The sequence below is a fragment of the Vulpes vulpes genome, chromosome 2 (assembly GCF_048418805.1).
Source record: "Vulpes vulpes isolate BD-2025 chromosome 2, VulVul3, whole genome shotgun sequence".
NCBI classification, from domain to species: Eukaryota; Metazoa; Chordata; class Mammalia; order Carnivora; family Canidae; genus Vulpes; species Vulpes vulpes.
In genome coordinates, this window is record NC_132781.1 from 47,243,973 (window position 1) to 47,266,280 (window position 22,308).

At 46.2% G+C, this 22,308-nt stretch overlaps 1 protein-coding gene across 6 annotated transcripts in view; it reads right to left on the reverse strand.

Annotated features, from left to right (window-relative positions):
- TRPV1 (transient receptor potential cation channel subfamily V member 1) overlaps positions 1 to 21,433 on the reverse strand; it is a 33,304-nt gene extending 11,871 nt beyond the window's left edge. For 2 of the 6 annotated variants that reach the window (XR_011999766.1, XM_025987942.2), the window contains exons 1-11: positions 14,413 to 16,813; positions 13,190 to 13,356; positions 12,962 to 13,114; positions 12,339 to 12,479; positions 11,893 to 12,191; positions 11,168 to 11,347; positions 9,063 to 9,221; positions 7,717 to 7,812; positions 6,190 to 6,260; positions 1,170 to 1,335; positions 665 to 731 (exon numbers count right to left, since the gene is read on the reverse strand). Coding sequence is in view for 4 of the 6 variants with exons in the window: in XM_025987942.2 (XP_025843727.1) it covers positions 665 to 731; positions 1,170 to 1,335; positions 6,190 to 6,260; positions 7,717 to 7,812; positions 9,063 to 9,221; positions 11,168 to 11,347; positions 11,893 to 12,191; positions 12,339 to 12,479; positions 12,962 to 13,114; positions 13,190 to 13,356; positions 14,413 to 14,696 (1,783 nt within the window). In the remaining 2 variants the exon portion in view is untranslated. Of the gene's footprint in view, positions 1 to 664; positions 732 to 1,169; positions 1,336 to 6,189; positions 6,261 to 7,716; positions 7,813 to 9,062; positions 9,222 to 11,167; positions 11,348 to 11,892; positions 12,192 to 12,338; positions 12,480 to 12,961; positions 13,115 to 13,189; positions 13,357 to 14,412; positions 16,814 to 18,457 lie in introns of those variants that run through there. The other 4 variants (XR_011999767.1, XM_072747981.1, XM_072747979.1 and 1 more) reach the window with 3 other exon arrangements.
- Positions 21,434 to 22,308: the final 875 nt, after the last annotated feature.

Here is a 22,308-nt window from a genome sequence, read left to right on the forward strand (position 1 = left end):
CAGTCAGTTAAGTGCCAATTCTTGATTTCTGCTCAAGTCACGATCTGAGGATCATGAGGTCAAGCTCTGTGCTGGACATAAAACCTGCTTAAGATTCTCTCTCTCAAATGAGTGGGAAATATCAGTGAGGGTAACAGAACATGAGAGACTCCTAACTCTGGGAAACAAACAAGGGGTGGTGGAAAGGGAGGTGGGAGGAGGGTTGGGGTGACTGGGTGACAGGCACTGAGGGAGGCACTGGATGGGATGAGCACTGGGTGTTATGCTATATGTTGGCAAATCGAACTCCAATAAAAAAGTATATACGAAAAAAATATTCTCTCTCTCCCTTTCCCTCTGCCCCTCCCCTGGTCATTCTCTCTCTTTCTCTCTCTCTCTCTCTCTCTCTCTCTCTCTCTTAAAATAAAATGTTAAAAAAAAACTAAGCCAAAATGTAGCTATACTATAGGCAAGCAGAACTTCATACCTCTAAAATTGCTTACAATATTTTATGAATTGCATTTCCAGGTTCTCCTGACCATTTCTGTGTTCTCTATTTTCCAGCTCTGTCACCTGCAGATACATAATCCCAGGGGGCCTCTCCCCACCCAGCTCCTGCAGAGTCCTCAGGAAACTGAGGTGAATAGGAGCTCTGCCCACCACCAGCCCTGAGCAAGCCCATTACCTGTGGAAAACCCGAACAAGAAAACAAGGTAGACAAACATGAAGCGACACAAGTCTCTCAGGATCATCTGCAGGAGAGAGCAGACTTGTCAGAACCAAGTCCAGTCCTAGGCAAGGCCAAGGGGAGGGTCAGGACTATGTAATCCTGGTTGTTTATCTTGAGCCCAAGTGAACTAGAGAACATGCAGGAGGGTTTGGTTTGGTGGTTCTCAGTTCTGGTGTCATGGGGAAATCATCTACAGCTCCCCACTCCTTGGCCTTTGTTCTAGTGGGAGAGGGGTCCTGGTATATAGAGGAGTCAGGTTTCAAAGGAGCCCCCAAACCTGGGTCAGGGCCAGGTTGCCTGATTCTTGAGGAATTAGCTGGGAAATTGGGTCCTGAGCTAAACCAGAACCTTCCCAGATATTGTAATATCCACAGAGGGTGAACAGAGTTTGCAGACCATGTCCCACATGCTCATGGTATAAACTGGCTCTGTGGAGAACTACCTGGACACCGGCACCCACCTTCTCAATCATAACAGCATAGATGCCCATCTGCTGGAAGCCGCGGGTGTAGTAGAGCATGTTGGTCCAGCCCATGGCCAGGGAGAACACCATAGAGGCCACGTACTCCTTGTGGTGGCAGAAGTATAGCACCACGGTCCCCAGCATGAACAGTGACTGCACAAAACTGAAGATGGAGGGATAGGAAGCTTCATCTACAAGCACCGAGGAGGCCTGATCCCTCAGAAGCACACACAGGCTGTGACAAGCTAGGGTTGGTTGTCCTGTCTCCTTTAGCCCATGATTCTCAGTAGGAACAACATCTTGTCCAAGGGGGCAAAACTTGGTTAGGGGGTGCAGAATCTTATTCTCTTTTTGTAGAAAGCACAAATATTAATACAGTACATAGACAACTATACTGTATATTTGTGGTATTAGATTTCATGAAAGGGGCAATTAGGAAAAAACATCTAAAAAGGCAATAATGAAGAAAGAATAAGAAACAATTCTTAGCAGTGAGGAAGGACAGGCCATGCTCTCCTGAAAAATCACAGGTAGAGTCTGCTGGTCACACCCTCAAACTCAGAAGCAGAGCCAGGCAAGATGTCCCTCAGCAAGTTGGACTGGTGGGGGTTGCCCAGGTAGGGTCCATGGATAAGGCAGAGTAAATCTGATGATCCTATGACAGAGTCTGCCTAGTGGTACCTTCACATATTCATCCCAGGTCTCCCTGTTCAACATGGCCTCCTCCTGAAAGTTCCCCCACCTACATTTATACTGTAGACTACACCAACCACCTCAATTCCCATTTATGTGAGATAACCCACCAAAAAACTACCACTGTGCTGATGTGAGTCAGGAAACTGGTGTCAGGAGGCTGTCTCATCAATTGGAATTCTGCTGCAAAAGAAAACTATTCCCCTGTATTTGCAGGACCTTGGCCAAAATAATAACTAACCCTAGTTGAAACAGGTAAAGAGTTGTCCTGGGTGGTAAATGGAGCCCCCACATATGAATCTGGGGAGCAGTGGACAAATGAAAACTGACTTAGCAGACCCAACAAAACCAAATCCAAATCTATAGTGGGGAAAGCTGAGAATCAACTGATTTAATCAAGGAATCTCAAAAGGCTTAGGGACCTCTGGAGAATAGATGAAGAGACTTAAAATAAAGAAGAGGGGAGGTTTGTCTCTGAAGAAGATAAAAGAAGACTGTTGGACCCATTTTCATCAGACAGTGAAATCATTGACATTTTACCAAAATCAGGAGACAATATGATTTTTATATTATATAGATTACAGAAAGCCCTCTATTCTACTCAGTTCTCAGAACTGTGGCGCCAGATTTCTTCCCTCCAGGCAGAAGATTGAAAAGATGCAATTGACTAACTAGATATTCCCCAATAACATGAGAGACTCATAACTCTGGGAAATGAACTAGGGGGGGTGAAAGGGAAGGTGGGTGGGGGGGTGGGGGTGATTGGGTGACGGGCACTGAGGGGGGTACTTGATGGGATGAGCACTGGGTGTTATTCTATATGGTGGCAAGTTGAACACCAATAAAAAATAAATTTATATTAAAAAAAGATATTCCCCAATAAATAGCTTACCTAGACTAGTTTAGAGTGTAGCTCAAAATTGATAAGCCCCATTCATATATTGAGAGCTTCCAACGAGTTTTTCCGTTTTCCACTCTTTCTCATGACCAGATATCAAAAATCTCCAGATATCCTCGAACATTAAAGATAGGGCAAGACAAGAAAATGTGAAACAACAACTTGGAGAAAATAAAACCTATGCAAAAAGAAGAAAAATTTACCAAAAGCTGTTTCAATAGTCTTAGAAAGACAAAAGAAGATATTCATCAATGAAATAAGAGTAAAATGCTTAGAAACAAGAATGGAATGCTCCTTAGAAATAAAGAACAAAGAATTTTTAAAAAGAGCATTTAGAAATTAAAAACTTTATATAAAAACAATAAACTCAATGGAAGGATTGGTAATTAAAATTGATTTGAACTTCCCAGAAAGAAAAGCCAAAGATAAAGAGATAAAACACAAGTGAGAAAATATAAGAACTGGTTCAGACTAGGTCAGGATGTTCAATATACATATCATAGGGTTCCAGGAGAGAGATCGAGAAATAAAAGACATAAATTTCCAGACTGAAAGAGTGCACTATGTGTCCAGAACATTGAGTAAAAAAATCCACATCAAGACACACCTTTAAGTTTCAGAACACTAGAAACAAACAGAAGATACTATAGATCTACAAAGGGAAAAACCAAGCCAGGTCTTAAAAGATGATCCAGAATCAGAATGGTTTTGAACTTGTCATCTATAATACTTGAAGAAAGGAAACAATGGAAAAATATCTTCAAATTTTAGAAGAATTTTATACCCAACCAAGCTAGCAGTCAAACATGAAGGTATAATAGAATATTTTCAGACATGCCAGATTTAAAATAAATTTTATTCCCTTCCTCCCTATTATGTGTCTTCTCTCTTTGGCTTAGGATGCCTTCTCCCAAAACAAGGGAGTTAATCAGTAAAGAGGAAGACATAGAGTTCAGATCAGGAGAGAAGGGAAAGGGATCTCGAGGTGCTAGTGAATGGTAAACACCTTGGATGTACATGTGGGAGCAATGGGACTCAAGAACCAGGTATGATGAAAGCTGTCATCACTGTGCTCTCCATCATGAGACCATCTTTTTCACCAGAGGACAATATAAAGGATGTGCTCAAATAAAACAAGGAAATCAAGAAAGAGACAGGAAGTTTAACCCAGGAGGATAGCAGTGAGCATCCCAAGGCTGGTGGCAAAGAGGAGTCCCAGGATGACAGCTAAGCAACAGGCCCAGAGAGAAACCATCCCAATTAGAAAGAGAGGACAACACTCTAGGAGGAATTTCTTCAAGAAAAAAAAAAAAAGGAGCAAGGGATTCCAATTACATAATTTATGTGACCAATTTTGAGAAAAATTGTACTGAGAGGCTTCAAGATGTGTGGGATAAGTTAATAGTTGATACAAAGAAAACTAAACAAGTGAAAACAAGACAGTTACCAACTTTAGGAGAAACGGGGGGAAAGGTATGGTATATTATGAAGCTCAACTGTGAATACTACTTGTAGAGATATAATAACATAAATTACTCAATACCCAGTAAAACAAAAATTACTAAAAACCATATTGGACAGCTAGAGGAATGGAAGCAAAAGGCAAGGAAGTATAAGGATGCTAAATCCTCATCTACTGAGTGAGTAAACATCAGAAAAAAGAGTTACAAGAATGAAAAGTGATTGTCTCTGGGAATGAGGAATGCAAGGAATGGGAAGAGTTAAGATGAGGAACTCATACACTGACTGTAAGCTTTTCAGTACTCTTCAATGTTTCCCTATGTGCTACCCTACGTGGGTAGCTTTGAAAAAATAAAATAAACTTCTAACCTGCCTACAAATGATCTTCTTCAGAATAGAATCAAAGTTATTGGAACAATCCTATGTACAACAATATTGCTTCCCCTAGTAAAGCAAACCAGCATTGCACTAACCACCCTGCCCTTTTGGGTTAAGATGTGAGTATCTTAGAGAAAGACAAGTACCATATGATTTTTCTTATATGTGGAACTAAAGAAACAAAATAGATGAACATAGGGGAAGGGAAGGAAAAATAAAATAAGATGAAATCAGAGAGGAAGACAAACCATAAGAAACTCTTAACTATAGGAAACAAACTGAGGGTTGCTGGAGGAGAGGTGGGTAGAGGGATGGGGTAATTGGGTGATGGGCATTAAGGAGGGCATTTGATCTAATGAGCACTGAGTGCTATATGCAACTGATGAATCACTAAATTCTACTGAAGCTAATAAAAAACAAAACAAAAGTGTAAGCATCTCAAGATTATGGTAAAATGATGGGGTTTGTGAGTCCTAGGAACAAGCTAGCAACAACTGGATAAGAAATCAACTTCTTGCATTTGCAGAATAAAGGAATTATTGCATTATCAGGAATAAAGGAATATTGCATTATCAGGAATAAAGAGAGACCTCAGGAATGAGGAAAAATGGGGCGCCTGGGTGGTCAACAGTTGAGCATCTGCCTTTGGCTCAGGGTGTGGTCCTGGGGTCCTGGAATCAAGTCCCACGTTGGGCTCCCTGTGGGAAGCTTGCTTCTCCTTCTGCCTGTGTCTCTGCCTCTTTCTCTGTGTCTCTCATGGATAGATAAATACAACATCTTATAAAAGGGGGGGGGACTGGAGATCAGAGTAAAGTCCATAGAAGAGATCCCAGGAGATGAACCCATCCCCTTCTGAAGGTACTCTTTGTATCCTGGGTCCTCCAAGGAAACTTCATAAGGTTCCAGCTTATTTTGTGAAGGAAAGAGGTTCTCAGTGACATCCACATTGTTTTATAGCTATGCTTTTGCTTATCTGTCTCCCCCTAAAGCAGCGTACCTCCCCAAGTGGAAGGCATTTGGCAATATCTGGATACAGGCAATATTTGGCTGTCAGGGACAGGGAGAGTTCTATTGGCATCTGGGATGGAGAGGCCAGGGATGCTGCTAAACATTCTAAAATGCATAGGACAGCCCCCACAATAAAGAATCATCTAGTCCAAAATTACCATAGTGCTGAGGCTGAGAAACCCTGTTCTAAAGATTGGAAATTCCTTGAAGACAGGAATCATATCTAGTTCATCTCAGTATCCCAGTGCCAACTCAGTGAATGCCAAATGGTTAGATGAGTGGATGAAAGAAAATGAACAAGGCTTTTCAGGCTATAACTCAGAATGTAAAGCACATGAACTCATGTCTGTCATTCACTGGCACCTGATGCATAGCTGATATAGGGTAGAGCCTCAGTATTCACCAGTTAACACATTTACTGAGGGCCTTCCATCATTCATCCAACATGTTTGCGAGGTCCTACTATGTTCCAAGCTCAGCATATGTGAAAGGATGGGTGAGAACTGATGACTATAATCTTAGGACTGGGCCAAAAGATGCTGTCTGCTATTGAGGCATAAGAGTCAAAGTGTCACTTACAAAAGCATCTCACTGTAGCTGTCCACAAACAAGGTCTTCAGCGATGGCCGCCTCTGCAGGAAATATTGAATCTGCGGGTAAATAGAGAGTGTAAGATCCCAGGAAAGTCCAAATGGTGAGCATTTGCAATGTTTCCTTAATGGCCTACAATGGAACACAGGAGTGCATCAAAGCAGAGATTCTGAAGAGGGGAGGACAGTGAGGCTAAAGGGGTAATGTCATGTAACTCAGGAGAGATATTTTAAAATAGAGAGTGGAATTACAACTATACCTAGAGTTAAAGACAGGAAGGAAATTCACCAAAATATCATTAATTGCTGCATTTGAATAATGAAATTGAGAGTTTTTTCTTCTTTTTAATATGTGCATTTTTCCTAATTTTCTTTAATAACTATGCATTATGGTAAAAATTCTTTAATCAGCTTCCATTGAACTATGTCACCAGGATAGCCAATGCTCTCCACTCCCTAAAAACATTCCAACTGACACCCACAATGAGTGCTGGTGCTAGGAGATCCTTTCCAAGACACACCCACACGCTCTACTTCTTCCCCCCAGGTTAATACTAGTTGCCAAGAGAGCTTTTTGTCCACTGCACTTGCTACTGTGGCTTTGTATTTTAGTATAATATAAAATACGAGTACAAAATAACAACAGTAGTTTCTGTGAAGACAGAGTGATTTGGAAAGACTCCTTAATGGTGAATCACTAAGAAAAATTTGGTGTACCTTAGATCAAAAAGATTACGGGGGAAAAATCACAATAATCTCCAATTATTTATAACAGTGTAACGTGTAACAGTGGCCCTAATTTCAAAGAAAAGACTATTCACATGTTAGAATTGCCAAGGAATATGCACGTATTTTCAGGCAAAATAAACTGATGCCAGTATATGTGTAGATTTCTTTCATTATTTTGAACTTTACCTATTGTTTTCATTAATTGGATAACTACCTGTCATGATCCTGTCACTTAAGAATTGACAACTACAGTTGACCCTTGAACAACATGGTTTTGAACTGCTAAGGACACTTATATGCAGTTTTTTTTTTTCAATAAATATAGTATAGTGCTGTAAATCTATTTTCTCTTATGATTTTTTTCTTATGATTTTAATAACATTTTCTTTTCACTAGCTTCTTTAATTGTAAGAATATAATATATAACATCATACAAAATATGTGTTAATTGACTATATTACTGGTCAACTGTGGGCTATTAGTATTACATTGGGGGGAGGTCAAAAGTTATATGCAGATTTTTACCATGGGGAGAGTTGAGCCCCTGCAATGTTCAAGGGTCAACTGTGCATTCAATGAGGAGTCCTGACTATCTTCCAACAAGACTATCCTGGGCCTTCAGGAACCCATGGGGTAGACCCTCAGTCCCCAGTCATAAATGCCTGGAGGGCTCTCGTTTTCACCTGTGTATCTCTCTCACGAATTAAAGAGTGAGTGAGCAACAAGTGAGTCTCTTGGCTTTTTGCTTTGGTGATAATGGAAATTCAGTGTGGGAAGGAATGCTTACCCCTCGGAAAAAAAAGTAGACTCCCCCTAATACAGAAAGAATCTCGCCGGTGACTCGGAAATAGTCTCCAACAGTGTGTTTCAGCTTATAGGGAGGCTGCAAGGTGCAGAGAAGTTAGAGACTCCATTCACTCATTCATTTACTCAACAAACATTTACCAAGCCCTGTGATTAAGAGTCAGCCCCTGCCCAAGAGGCTAGCCTTGTTCAAGAGATAGGCATAATTAAAGACAGTGCATCATTGGGGACATCTGCAAGGAGGCCCCTCTGTGGGACCTGATTCCCAAAGTGGTAGCCTCTAGGTGCCAAGCAGACTATCCTTACAGTGCTGTGTTGCCTCCCAGACAATGTCCTCAGCCTGGAGCTCTTCTGAGAAGAGGCTGATGGCAGAGGTGGAAACAGTCTTATAGACCCAATGCCATATGCTTCCTGCTTCTCCCACAGCCAGGGTGAACCCCTGTCAAGGTTTTCCATTGATGGTGGAAGATGAGATGTCCCATATACATGTCATCCTTGTGTCTCAGACACTTTTCTAGGGCAAGTTTCCTTTCTGCTTGTCACTGACGTTTTAAACACTGCTTCACTAGCTTGTCTTAATCAGCGTGTTTCTCTTTCCTCATAAAATGAAATTATTAAGAGGCCTTATGAGGTCAAGAGAAGTCAGGTTTCACCTAACTGGGAAGTGGAATTTTAAATCAATTTTATAAGCAAGAAGTCCTGTGTATAAAGGCAGCAAATTAAGTGCTTGGGTATTGAATGGAAAGGATTCAATTCAGTAACTCAAAGGAGTCCATGGCTCCTGGCAGAGGAAGAAGTCTGGTCTTAGGCTGATTTGATGGATGGCCCAGGACCTGGCACAGAAGATGTGCTCAAAAGTATATGTCCAGGGAATGAACAAAGAGCAAGTGAGTGAACAAAAGTGGGATGGCAATGGGCTGGCAAGTGAGTGGGTCAGTGGGATGGCAATGGGCTCAGGGCTCATGCCAGCCCATGACCTTGCAGACAGCCAACTCAGGGAAGAGTTGCTTCTGGAGCCCTAATTCTTTCATCTTTCTAACCTGTTATCCCTCCTCTGCCACTAGGGACCTCAGAGACCATCCATTCAGCCTCAGCCAACCAGGACGCTAAAGGAGGGACTGAGAAGGGGGAGGGGAGTGTTGCCAGGACAGCCTGAGAGATGGAGGGCTGAGCACAGGGACATAAGGAGCTCCAGATGATCCTTCCATCTTTCCAGCATGCTAGGAAGGAGTCTAGGGTCTGGCCTGGGCCTGGGTCATAGGGGGGTCTCATAAGAATGTCCATCTCTCTTCCCACTCCCTTGTCTTGAGGCTGAGCCTCAGGCCGCACCAAGCCATCCACAGGCCTGTAGTAGGCTGCTGTAGTGAAGATGATCATATACAAGCAGTAGACGAAGAAGTTGAAGTAGAAGATGCGCTTGACAAATCTGTCCCACTTATCCTGCAGGAGTCGGTTCAGTGGTTCCACCAAAAGCATGTCATGGCGATTCTAAGGGGAGCAGAAAGAGGTGAGGCTTACTCCCCAGCCAGATACCACAAAAATCTCATATCCAAGAGACTTCCGTTAAAGTTCCAGTATCCCTAAGATGGATGAGCCAAAATCAGGTCATCCTAACCTTTGTAGGCCATTGAGCCCAACCCCCAGCCCAAGCTTAAGTTTCTTCAACAAGGTCCCTGTTTAGTGTTTTCTTCAATATCTTTGGGGATAGGAAATTCCTTGCTGACTCGAGCAGCCTGCAGAGAAACACTGTCAGGAAGATCTATTCTCTAGAGTCACGTTGGTCTTCTCTGCTTTCTACCAGTTGTCCCAGTTCTGTACTCAGGGACCCCAGTACGGCATGTTCACCCAAGAGAGCCTTCAGAGATATGAAGATGGCAGCCATGGCCCCAGAGCCCTCTCTTCTCTAGTTCAAACACCCCAGCCTTTTTAGAGCCATTTCCTACACGGGCTAGTCCTCTGGGAACATTTGCATCCAAGATTCTGAGTCCAAGGCCCTGATTCAGCATGGCGGCCCAGGTGGAGGCTGACAGGGTGGAGCAAAGCAGGCCAGGCCTCTATCTCCTCTGGACTTTGCCCCTGTAAACACAGCCTCTACCCTGTGAGCTGTGGCAGCCCCTCATCACTCCATAGACTCCAGCCCCCAGGTTTGCCTCAGGGGCAGGTATCTGCTCAGCAAGGACAGACAGGGAAGTTGTGGCAGGACATACTTTACATGAAGTGGCTCTGGTACCCTCATTTGGAAACAAAATAATTAAGTAAGATGCCTACCTCACACCTACACAAAAATAAATTCTAGATAAGTTAAGGAGCCAAACATAAAATAACTACAAAGGAGCTAAACAAAAATATTGCAGGATATGTGTATGTGTAATCTTGAAGTGGAAGAGACCGTGCAAAGCAAGATACAAGTCACAGAAGCTACAAATGAAAAAGACTAATTTGACTCTCAAAATGAAAATCTTTTATAAGCAAATGATGTCTTATATGAAGCTAGAAGCCAAGAGACAGACTGGAAGAAAATAAAATATTTTTAACATATGCAATAGAGAAAGGATCAATTCATTCTATGGCAAGTGCACCTGCAAACCAAAAGGAATGGGCCGACAGTCCAGTAGAAGAGATGGCCAAGGACAATGAACAGGAAATCTACCAAAGGAATATGAATGGTCAGATAACTATACTAAAAATTATCTACCTCACATTAGTCAAGAAAACGAGAATTAAGACATCAATAAGATAGCATTTTTGGCCCCAAAAACTTAAATCAGTTTTTGAGAAGATATTGATAATATCCTGGTTGGCAAGGACATGGGTAGATGTATACCCACTGCTAGTGGGCAAGTGAACTGATATAGTCTTTCTGGAGGACAACTTGGCAGTACCTATTAAAATATTAAAACATACATATTTCTTCAATTTAGCAATTCCAATTCTAGGCATCCTAGAAAAATTCCCAATCCTCCAATGGAAATTTATTCCTCACCCCTACTGTGGAACACTATACAGCCAGGTTTTTTTTTTTTTTTAATGAAGCAGGCCCATATGAACTCATATAAAATGATCTACAAGACACACCATTAAATGGAAAAATTGATTGTTCCACATTTTGTATAGTATGATCCCATTTAATGTAAACAAAATGAAGCTACGTGCTTTTATATGGTATAAAAAGAAAATTATTTTTGTTTTTATGAAATATTTATGTTTTTATGTCTACCTGAAATATTTATGTTTTTATGAGAAAATCACCCTACATTATTTGTATGATGAAGGAAAACATTCAGTGGGAATAAACAGGGAGATGAGGCATCAGAGCCTAGGCCCCAGGCAACAGATTTTCACTGATGAAAGGAAAGACAAAGCTAGGGTAGGGGGCTGGGGCAGAGTGAGGCCCAGAAGCCCACCTTACCCAGGCCCCGCCCAGGCGCACTCACCGGGGTCTCACTGCTGCTGTAGGCAATCACCTCCAGCACTGAGTTCTTCTCACAAGTGTCAATGCAGGACAGGTCATAGAGCGACGAGTGCACGGGCCCGTACGCCCATTCAGTGAACTTCCTGGACAGATGCCTGCACTCAGGCTCTTGGATCTCTCTCTGGAGAATATAGGCCAAGACCTACCATGGGGATACAAAAGCCTGTGAGAGACCAGCCAGCAAGCAGCCCCACCACAAGCACATCCCCACTAGGCCACCAGCTCTGCCTCAACAATAAGTCTGCTTCCTAGCTCAGTCAGAGACTCAGCTTAGCCCCAGGAGAGCCCTCACCTCTATCCATCAGCCTCCTGACCAACTTGCCCCCTGCCTCAGACCTCAACTACAGCCATATCAGATCCATCATCACCTGATCACACCTGCTCACAGCCACTTCACCCTTGGCTCAAGCCACCCCACACCCAGGTGCCAGCACCCCACCCCCACTCTGTCTGGTTGGTACTGTTCAGATGTGAAAGTCAGAAATAGTCAGGTGTGGTGCTGACTTCCGCTCAGCATTTCACAATTCCTCTGGCTAACCTACTAGCCCCTGTCCTACACCTTCTGGCAAGTGTCACAGAAGGAGGGCTCTGCAGGGTGGTAGTATCAGGTGGCAGCAAGGCAGGCAGTCCTCTCCATGGCACCCTCAAAATTTGCACCCCTACCTCAGGCAAGACAGCCCCCCCTACCCCGATTTTCCCACTCCTGGCTGCCAGAGCCAGTGGCGTCAGCCCCTTCTTGTTGGTGAGCCCCTCCAGCTTCAGTGTAGGGTGGAGCTTGGCGCCCAGGATGAGAATCTCATTGTACATGCTCGTCACAAACTTGGTATTGTCAGCTGTGTTGTCGGCCACCTCTACCAGTGCATGCAGCACGGTGTTACCCACGGAGTCCCTGGCGCTGATGTCTGCAGGTTGCCAAGAGTTCTGCAGCAGGAACTTCACAATGCCCAGCTGGTTGGTACATGCAGCCAAGGACAGGGGCAGCTCACCTGCGGCCAACACAGGCATAGGATGGGCCTCACGAATAGTTGAGTTTGGTCCCTGGACCACCCAGCCTCCAAATCCCTCTGTCTCCACCCTAAACCTCCCCTTAGTGATTGTCAAAAAGCCAAGCATCTACCACATGGTCTCCCTACCAAAGTAGAAGCCAGGCCGCCCTTTGGTTTTCTTAAAGAAGTCCCCATTGGCTGCAGCCTGGACGTCTGCCCCGTTCTCCACCAGGAGGGTCACGAGCGCCATGTTCCGCCTCTCAATGGCAATATGCAGGGCTGTCTGGCCTGTGGAGGATGGGTGCTATTGCTTTGTACTCACAGTCCTGTGCTTGGACAGGTGCAGGGGCAAGACTTGGGCAGAAAGTGCCAGAAGACTCCCCTGCACAAGAGGAGAGCAGGCCAGAATGCCCAAAGGGGGCCCAAGGAGTCCCTGAGGTAGGAGTAGAAATCCCCAAGGGAACAACAGACTGGGAACTGGAGTAGTCAAAACTGCCCAAGGTCAAGGAACAGTAGCAGAGAGAGTAGCCATGGCTTCCAGAGGCAAAGAACACCAAGTCCACAGAGAGGAGGATAGGACCAGGATGTATATGAAGAGAAACCAAGTCCAGCAGGTGGGGGAGGCAAGGACCCCCTGGAACCAGGAGATGCCATCTCAGTGGCTGGTCCAGGGAGCAAGGAGCTGAGAGACTCGCCTAGGCATGACAATGCCTCCTGGCTCCAGGCATGCTTGCGGACAGAGCCATGCCAGACCCTGTCCTCGTCCTCACCCTTGTAGTAGCTGTCTGTGTAGCTTGCGTTGACCAACTCCTTTAGGCTGTCCGTCTGACGGGCAATCTCCAGGAGCAGGGGGATGGTGTCATTCTGCCCATCATGCAGGTTGAGCATGGCTTTCAGCAGACAGGTCTTCCCTGTCTCTGGGTCTGCAAGACAAAGTGAGGGTCAGAGCAGGGCATGGCAGCGGGGCCTCTCCCAGGAATCTGGCCTTCCAGGGCTACCTTTGAACTCGCTGTCCATGAGGTGCTTCTTGCTCTTCTGCAGGAAGAGCAGCAGGCTCTGCAGCTCCTCACAGTTATTCTGAGCGACAGCCTCAAATATCTTCCTGCGATCATAGAGCTTGAGGCTCTTCTCAGATCCAGTAGTCACAGAGTCCTGGGACGGCTGCCTATGGGCCAGAAAATACCTTCATCCAACTACTCTGATGTGCCTTCAGAGCTTGTTGGGGAGCATGACTAAAAGCCAGGGCAAACCAAAAGGGGAAAAAACATGATACAAAACCCATCCCTTAGTCTAGGTGACTGTCCAGGAAACTGATATAATAAGAAACCGTGAGGTATATGTGCCCTCATTCTGTCCCCACTCTGCCTATAGGCACCATCTAGAAAGTCTCTCCTGCCACTGCTTCCTCTCCTACCCAAGCCACTCACTTTTCTGCTTGCTTAGGAGCTGGGGCTCTGGAGGCAGGGGTTGCAAAGGTTTGGATAGCCCCTGACAAGTGAAAAAGTGTCCTCACACTACCCAGAGGTTAGCCAATCTATGCACCCTCCCTGACCTGCCTTGGTAGAGGCCAAAGAGCTGGTGGGCTCCTCACTAGAACTGTTCTGCACCTTCTCTCTAAAAGCCTCCTGGTGGGCACCTGATGGCTTGGTCAGTTAAGCATCTGCCTTCAGCTCAGGCCATGATCCCAGGGTCCTAGGATCAAGTCCTGCATTGGGCTCCCTGCTCAGTGGGGAGTCTGCCTCTCCCTCTACCCCTCTCCCTGTTCATCTCTCTCTCTCTCTTTCTCTCTCTCTCATGCTCACTCTTGCTCATAAATAAATACATAAATAAATACATAAATAAATAAATAAATAAATAAATAAATAAATAAATAAAAATCTAAACATCTTTTAAAAAAATAAATAAAAGCCTCCTGGCTTTGAGCTTTTTAACTTACAGACTAAGTGTTTAGGACTGGTGAGCATTCAAGGCCTGGACAGCTAGAGATCAGCCTACATCTAAGATCAGCATATATGCCAGCATCCATGACCATGTGTCCCCAAGCTCCTATGAGTGCAGATGCTAGACCACATGATTGCTGAAGGCTCCCCAGCTCCCTGGTTCTATGACCTACAGCTTATAATCTAGAGCACCATGTGGTATTTCCATAGCTGGGGCCTCAGCCAGGTGACCCAGTTTGGCTCCTGGTGAGGAAGGGGCCGAGGTTCCAGATACAGCTTACCTGGCACAGGTGGGGCCGTCCTCATGTTTCGGGATCATGACAACAGGACTGACTGTGATGGCTGGGCAAGAGGCTAGCTGGCCTTCTTCATAAGAGCAATCCATAGAAGCCTCCTCTGAGTCACACTTTCCAAAAAGTCGGCTGCGGCTCTTAGCCGTAGGGAAGATGTGGGGCTTGGCTGGAACTGGCCTGGAATTAGGGTCTCCATCCAGGGGGTCTAAGCAGGAGTCCTCTTGGGGCGGGTCCTCAGACCCCCCTGAATCGGAGCTTCCCCAATTCTTCATCCTTGCCAGATCTTTTGTGGCCAAAGAGGCAGCCTGCAGGTAGCCACCAAGATCAGGTTTGTTCCCAGCTTGAGGACTACATGACTCTAGTCCTCATTTGCCCTCATTGCTTTTGCAAGGAGAAGCCCCTGTGAAGCAGCCCCAGAGGTTAAACAGCTATTGGCACTAACCCCCCCAGAAATGAAGCTTCCAGAGGTGCTGTACTTTCTAGCTCAGAGCCCCAGGGGTGAGCAGGCCTAGCAGCCCCACAGGCATTGGGATCAGGAGTGATGGGTCCCCCAACCTGGAGCCATCAGGCTCTGAAGGACTTGAATGTACTCTCTCCTCTCTGGGTTTCAGGTGCCTCATCTGCAAAGTAGGATGATAACCACGGCTCTGCCTCCCTCCAAGATCAGAGTAAGGGGGGCAATGGAAGAGCTGTCACTGACTGTGCACTCCGGGGAGAAGTCTGTGATGAGAATGGCTCAACCCTAAAGAGCAAGGCAGGCTGTGTATCTACAAACAAGGAGGCAGCAGAGACCGGCACACTCCCACTCCTCTGCAATGGCCTCCTGTGCCCTGTGTCCCGTCACCAGCCATGTGCTCAGCTGCCTGTGCTGTTCAACCTGGTGGCTATAACTGCTGAGTCTGTAGGAGATTTTTTGTACTTTTAGTCATTTTTGTGAAATTAGCATATTTCAAGCCTCCTTGAACTTTTAAACTTTAAGTGATTCAGGGCTGGTTCAGGCCTTCTAGGTCTGAACATGTGGAGTTCGGGTGGCAGCTCATGCCAGCACATACAGCCATGAACTAGTTTTGATACTGTTTCCCACTCCCTTCCTAACTTCCTCTCCCACTCTTCCCTCCATCCAGTGGGGCATCCCCTCTCTCTAGTACCCAAAGCTGTCCTGCATCTCAGAGGCCTTTGCTCCTGCAGTACCTCCTCTTGGGGCCCAACAAACCTCCAAGCTCTGTACTGCCCATGCTCCCAACCCCTCCTGAGTGGCCTGAGTTGATTGTCCATCATTCTTCAGGGTCCTCTTTGCACCGTCCATTATGCAGTCTAGCAATTTCTATCCAGCACTGACGTATCCACACCCAGTGACCTCCTGAGCAGGGAGCTTTCTTGATCCCCCTCTTGATGAAAAAAAAAAAAATGTTGTGCTGGTCACTGTGGGGGACAGGAAAGAGATCACATACAGACCTTTTTTTATTCCCATTTGCATAGGAAGTAAGCAAGATTCATGTTCCAGCAGTGGCTGGATTCCAGAAAATGCCACTGAAGGAATGGGAGGCACCCCAAGACCTGCATTTTCAAGTGTACATTCAGGCAGTGAACACTCAGAACACATGGCTGGGCCTTAACAATAAATCAGCTATGATCTGATGCCCAGATCCTTGGGGGAAGAAAATGAGGCAGCATCACCACTCCACATCCTGTGAATAAGATAGACCCATTTTCCCTCCTGCCTGTTGTTCCACTTTGAGGAGGGCCTGAGTATTTCTCTGGGTCATCCATCAGATGGAAACTCTGCAGCAGGAAGTGTTCCCAGCCACAGAGAATCCCATTTCCAACCACTCACCCATTTGTTCATTCCATCACTCAATACCCATCTGCTGAATCCTACTGGGTATCCAGGCCTGTGCTGGGGGTACAGAGAGCATTCAGGCCCCATCTAAGACAGAAACCAGGTGCTGGCTGAGGCAGGGATATCACAGGAGGGGGGGGCCAGGGTCCTGAAGAAGGATTCTGGAGGAAGTGACAGAGGATCTGGGCCTGGAAGGAGAGCAGGGTTGGTCTGGGACTGAAGGAAGAGGATGGGGATCCCAGAATACCTGATGGAGAGCAAGCCAGTGGACTGGGAGGCAGGCAGTCGGGTTGGAACCAAATGGCTACTGTCCTTGAATGTCAAGGAACAGGATGTGGATGTTATTGTGTAGATGGCAGGAAGCCATGAGAAGCTTCAGATGAATGAACACCAGCAGTCGTCTATGCTTTCAGAAGATAACTCTCTGGTCAGGATTGTTCATACTAAGGGGAGCCTGTCCCCTTTAAAAGGCACAGGAGATGAGTAAGAATGAAAATAATTGACATGCTTGAGCCTGTGCTGTGCCAAGATGGTGTTCTAGCACTTCCCATGCACTCACTTCACTTTCATATCTCTAAGAGGTAAATATTTGACAGATGAGGAAACTCAGACACAGTGGTTACACAAGGCCACACAGGCAGAGTGGGGACCTGGATTGGACACGCAGTAGCCTGACCCCAGAGCATCTCCAGCACTCCACCACCTCTCTGAAGGCTCAGGCTCTTCTCAGCCATTAAACTCAGCCCTAGGTCTCACCTCAGGGTGGGGTGGGGGCAGATCAGACCAGGGTCCCCCAGCCCTGGGCCAGGCAGGCAGAGATGGTGCCCTTTCAATCAGAAGCCCCAGCCTGTAGCACCTTCCTGCTCAAACAAGCATCCCTAAAAGCTCAAAGCCCAAAATGAAGTATAAGTAAGATGTGGCCATATGCCAGGCCTGGCTCTCCCAGGGCTGACCCCTTGGATGGGACTGGCCACAAAATGAAGAATAAACCTGCTGCCTGACTCACAGCTCTTAACATCCCAACAAGAGTACCCATTAGCAGGAGCCTCCACAAAACCTTTCCATGGTATTTCTTTTTGCCTCTTCCTCTGGTCTGAATATAACCAAACCCAAGAAACAAACCCCAAATCTGTGCTGCATGCCTCGCACCTAATTCCCTACTGGAAACCAAGCTTCTTCAGGAGCAGAGGGAAGGACAGGGACCAAGAAGCCATTTGCTCTGGGTTGTGGGGTAGACAGGGACAGGGTAGTCTGTCCAGCACATGAGCTCCATGGCAATGTACCTGTCACAGTGGAATGTTCTACAATGATGGGGGAATTTCCAACCATGACTTGGAGTGTCTGATGGAGATGGTGGTTCTGGTTTATGTAAGATTCACAAATAGCAATCTGGACTAAAGGACAGACCTGAAAAAGTGACCCTGCTTAGCAAAGACTTGGTTTAGCCTCTGGGTTTTTCTCAACTCCAGAGCCAGGGAGGACAATGCCCACCATCCAGGAGAAGCCTCTATTTTCTCCCCAATCCAGATGAGACATCCTGGGTGCGGCTCTCCTGCTCCCTCTCTGCTCAAAGCATCTGTCTGCCTCTAGCCTCCCTGCAGGCTCTTGGGAGCTGGTCCAGGACCCAACCCAGATCATCTTTGCCCTGTTGGCCTACATGAGTATTTCCTAAAGAGATATGGAGATCTGGGAATACCCAAACTATGGATGAAGATCCAGAAGAACTCTACCCAAAACATAGAATAAGTGGAGCCTAGACAAGAACCCAGGACTCCTGCTTCCCAGCCCAGCACCGCTTCAGTCCAGAGAGGGCAATCCAGTGAAACCTCCAGCCACAAACCACTGGCCTCGGCAGGAGCCATGGCCTCTTCACTCCAGGATGGATGTCCAGGATGACTCTGGTGCAAATGATACACATTGACAATAGCAACCTCCACTATCACTTGCCAAGTGTTTACGATTAGCCACGCTAAGTGCACCACAGCTGTAGCTTCACTTAAGTGTCACCACCACATTTGAAGCAGCCACTGTTATTATCCTGTGTTCAGAGGGGGTAAATGAGGTGCTGAGAGGCTAGTTGAACTGTGCATAGTCACACAGCTAGACAGATGAAAGGCTCAGCTTCTGACAGCTCACTATGCCATTCTAAAAGCTAACATCTACATTAGCCATCAAACAATAAAAAAGACTCACCAGCTAGACTCAGGCACACTCCAGACACGGCAGGTACCAGCAAGCTCCAAGGCCGTTGTTATTTGAAGGGAGAGTTGGATTCGTGTGGGGAGAAGAGTTGCCTCCCCTGCCTCTGTGAGGGTCCTTGGCCTCTCCCCAGGTCGCGGTTGTTCTGCGCTGGCAGGGATGAACCGTGGGTATGCTCTGGCACTCAAGGAAAATGCTTCCAGCAATGGCAGCAGCTGCTGTTGCCGTGGCTCTGATTCCCAGAGGATCCCAGAGCTTTTCCCATCATTTTTGCCCTTTTTCAGAAACCACTTAGCGGCTGCCCCGCCTCCAGCCATGCCAGGGCTCTGGTGCACTTAGCCACACACAGCCCTGAACCAGCCAGAGCTGTGAGCTCAGCTCTCACGGAAAAGGAGGGCACGGCTCAGCCCTCCCAAGCCCACCACTCCTACAGATAGGGTGGTCTGGGGGTAAAAACTCAACAAATTCACTGCTCCAGTTTGAAAATGTAGAAGGAATGGAAATGGTCATGTCACCCAGTCCTGGCCTGGCATTTAAGGACCTGGTTTTGAATGCTGGCTTTTGCCACCAACTCTGTGGAAGCTTGGATGAGTCCCTGCCTCTCAGGCCTCTCATTCCCTGTGGAGCCCTGGTGTAGAAATTGGAGTGGGAGGTCCCAGGCTTGCTCAACTGGGATTCTTCATGGAACCTCATGGATTATTTTCTGTGTCTATTTCCTCATTTCACTTAGTATGATCCTAAATGCACAGGAGAAAAGTTAATACAGTAAGGCTTAATACCCTCCCAGAACATGGCTGAGAAAAGCTGCAAAGTCCTTCTGAGCATGCATACGGTCTGCAGCCCAAAATGTCCTGCAGAACCCATCCTGGCAGCTGCCTATAAGAACCCTATAGGACTCCAATAAGCCACAGGCCCCACACACCCTGAAATGAGCAGCCACATGCCAGAAAAGCCCATCGTAGCCCTACTTGGAGTATCTCACAAGGTTGAGCCCTGACTCAAGAGAGTAAAGTGCAGGGACTCCTGGGTGGCTCAGCAGTTGAGCATCTGCCTTGGGCTCACGGCATGATCTCCAATCAGGGGATTGAGTCTCACATCAGGCTCCCCACATGGAGCCTGCTTCCCCTCTGCCTATGTCCTGCCTCTCTGTGTCTCTCGTGAATAAATGAATAAAATCTTAAAAAAAAAAAAAAAAAGATAGTAAAGTGCAGACACTGCATGGATTTTGCGTGACATTTTATAGTTTACAGAAAGACTGCACAAACTCACTCCCCCATGCCACATAACAGCCCCGGGCAGTGGCAGGGCAGGGATTGCCATATTCATTTTACACATGAGACATCTATGTAATTAGCTGATTGCCCAGGTCATGCTGTTGGTCTGGGCATGAAGGCCAACCCCATCTCAACATGCCATACCATGCCCCCTGCTTGGACATCTTTTTATGTGTGTGCCATTTTATCTGTGATACTTTAGCTTCAATAAAAATGAACCTTGGAATTCATTCCTTTTTTTGAAATTTTGGTAAATACATATAACATGAAAAATACCATTTTAACCATTTTAAGCATACAATTCAGTAGCATTAAATACATTCATAATATTGTACAGCCATCACCACGACCCATGTCCAGAACTGTTGTCATCTTACAAAGCTGAAACTCTATACCCATTAAAAACTAACTCCCAAAAAAAAAAAAAATAAAAAAATAAAAACTAACTCCCCATTGTTCCCCTCCCCCAGCCCCTGGCAACCATTCTACATTCTGTGTATGAATTCGAATACTATAAGACCATCACGTAAGTGGAATCATGCAGTATTTATCTTTTTGTGATTGGCTTATTTCACTTAGCATAATATGCTCAAGATTCATCCATAGCAAATTGCAGAATTTCCTCCCTTTATAAGGCTGAATAATATTCCATCATATGTATATAATGCATTTTATTTATACATTCATCTGTCAATGGACACTTGAGTTGTTTCCAACTTTTAACTATGGGATGAATTATGCTGCTATGAACATGGGTGTACAAATACATCTTTGGGTCACAGCTTTCAATTCTTTGGGGCATATACTCAGAAGTGGGATTGCTGGATCATGGAATTCATCCTTAATCATACATAACTATCTGTTATATATATTTGAAACTCACCAGCAGTGATTGCCTCAACCTGCAAGTTCTCTGGGGTCATTGTTCCTTCTAACCACATGTGTGGGCCAGAGGTGCTGAAGGGAACACCTCAGTATGGAGACTGACATGCCTATGCTGTCTTAGGGATGGCCTCTGGCTCGCATACTGCTTCGGCCAGTGCCAGGTCTCAGCCGGTTGCAGCCCTGGGGCATGAGTGGAAACATCTGAGAAAGGCACTGAGACAACTGGCCAGCACACAGACAAAATCCAAGAAGGGGAAGGTTACACTCTCCACCAAAACTGTCCCCTTAGTTTCCAAGGTGATTTCTGCCTCCAATGAGGACAACACAGATCACTAAATATGTCCCCTTTGTAACAGGCATTGGGTGATGACCACATCCCCAGGGCCTGCATGGTACCATTCATGCTGTAAGGGCTACCGGGGAAATTGTGGCCCTTCTCCTCCTTCCCTGAAAGCTTTTCCTCAACACATGGGGACTCCGCAGGACTGATCCTTATATCCTCCCACCCCTTCTGAGACCCCCAATCCTCCAACAAGCCAGGGACCCCCCTCATCCAGGGGTCCAGCCCTACCCTCTCCACTGGGCTCCATCCCTACCTCCTGGAATCTCCAGATGAAGACCACAAACCCCATCTACTCAGAACATCCCAAGAAAGACTCCTCTGCTCTCCACATTCCCTCCTATCAATGTCCCTGCCTATAGAGGCACCAACTTTCTTGTGCTCACCAAGCCTGACATACTTTGTCATCTCCAGCCTCTCCTTCTCTGTCTTCACTGTCTAGGCTACATTTCTGTGGCTCATATCTATCCCTCTCTGTAGCTGGCAGCTACCTCCTCTCACCTGAGGCACCAGAAGTGCCTCCCTTCCCTGGCCCAGCACGCTGGCCCACCACCTCCCAATCCCCAGTCCTGGAATATCCTCTGGACTGTGCACCCTTACTGAACCTTATCCCTCAGCCTAGCACCCTGAGCCCACAGCCCCCATCTCCACTCCCAGGGTGGTGCAGCCCTTCCTGCCACCTAGACACATCCCCTCCCCAGCCACACTAACTGTGCCTGCCTCCATGCTCTCCCCCTGCCCACCTTCTGTTCATGTTTGTGCTGTGCATCTCATTAACTCATCTTTAAGGCCCAGGTGGCAGGTGAGACCCATGGATGCTGAGACTCTAAGCCCCCAACTCCCAGCTCCTCCAAAAAGCCTCCCACCAAGGGCCCAGCCAAAGTGCCCACATCTATATTACAGAAATCTCAGACTATACCTTCCTATAGCAACTGGCACATGTGATCACAATGACAATAATAGCAGTGGATGCTTATTAAGCCCATGCAGCGTGCCATGTTCTGGGCTAAGCACTTTAGGCATTAACTCATCAAACTGTCACAAGGTTTCATGAGGAAAGTTTGATTTTTGTCCTAATTTTATAGATTAGGAAATGAAATATAGACAGGCTACGTAACCCACCCAAGGACAGTGACAATCATCCCAGTCTTGTCTGAGGCTTCCTAAAGCTTGTACCGAACTTTAACTTCTCTGATGTTTGTTTCTAATTTCACAGATTTTAATGCTCCAGGGTGACAATGCTCTTGCCCCATCAATTTTCCTTCTCTAAGCCTAGCTCCATGCCTTGCCCAAAGTAACACACTGCAAATATTTATTGGCATAGTTTTTTTCTGAGCAAAACTAGC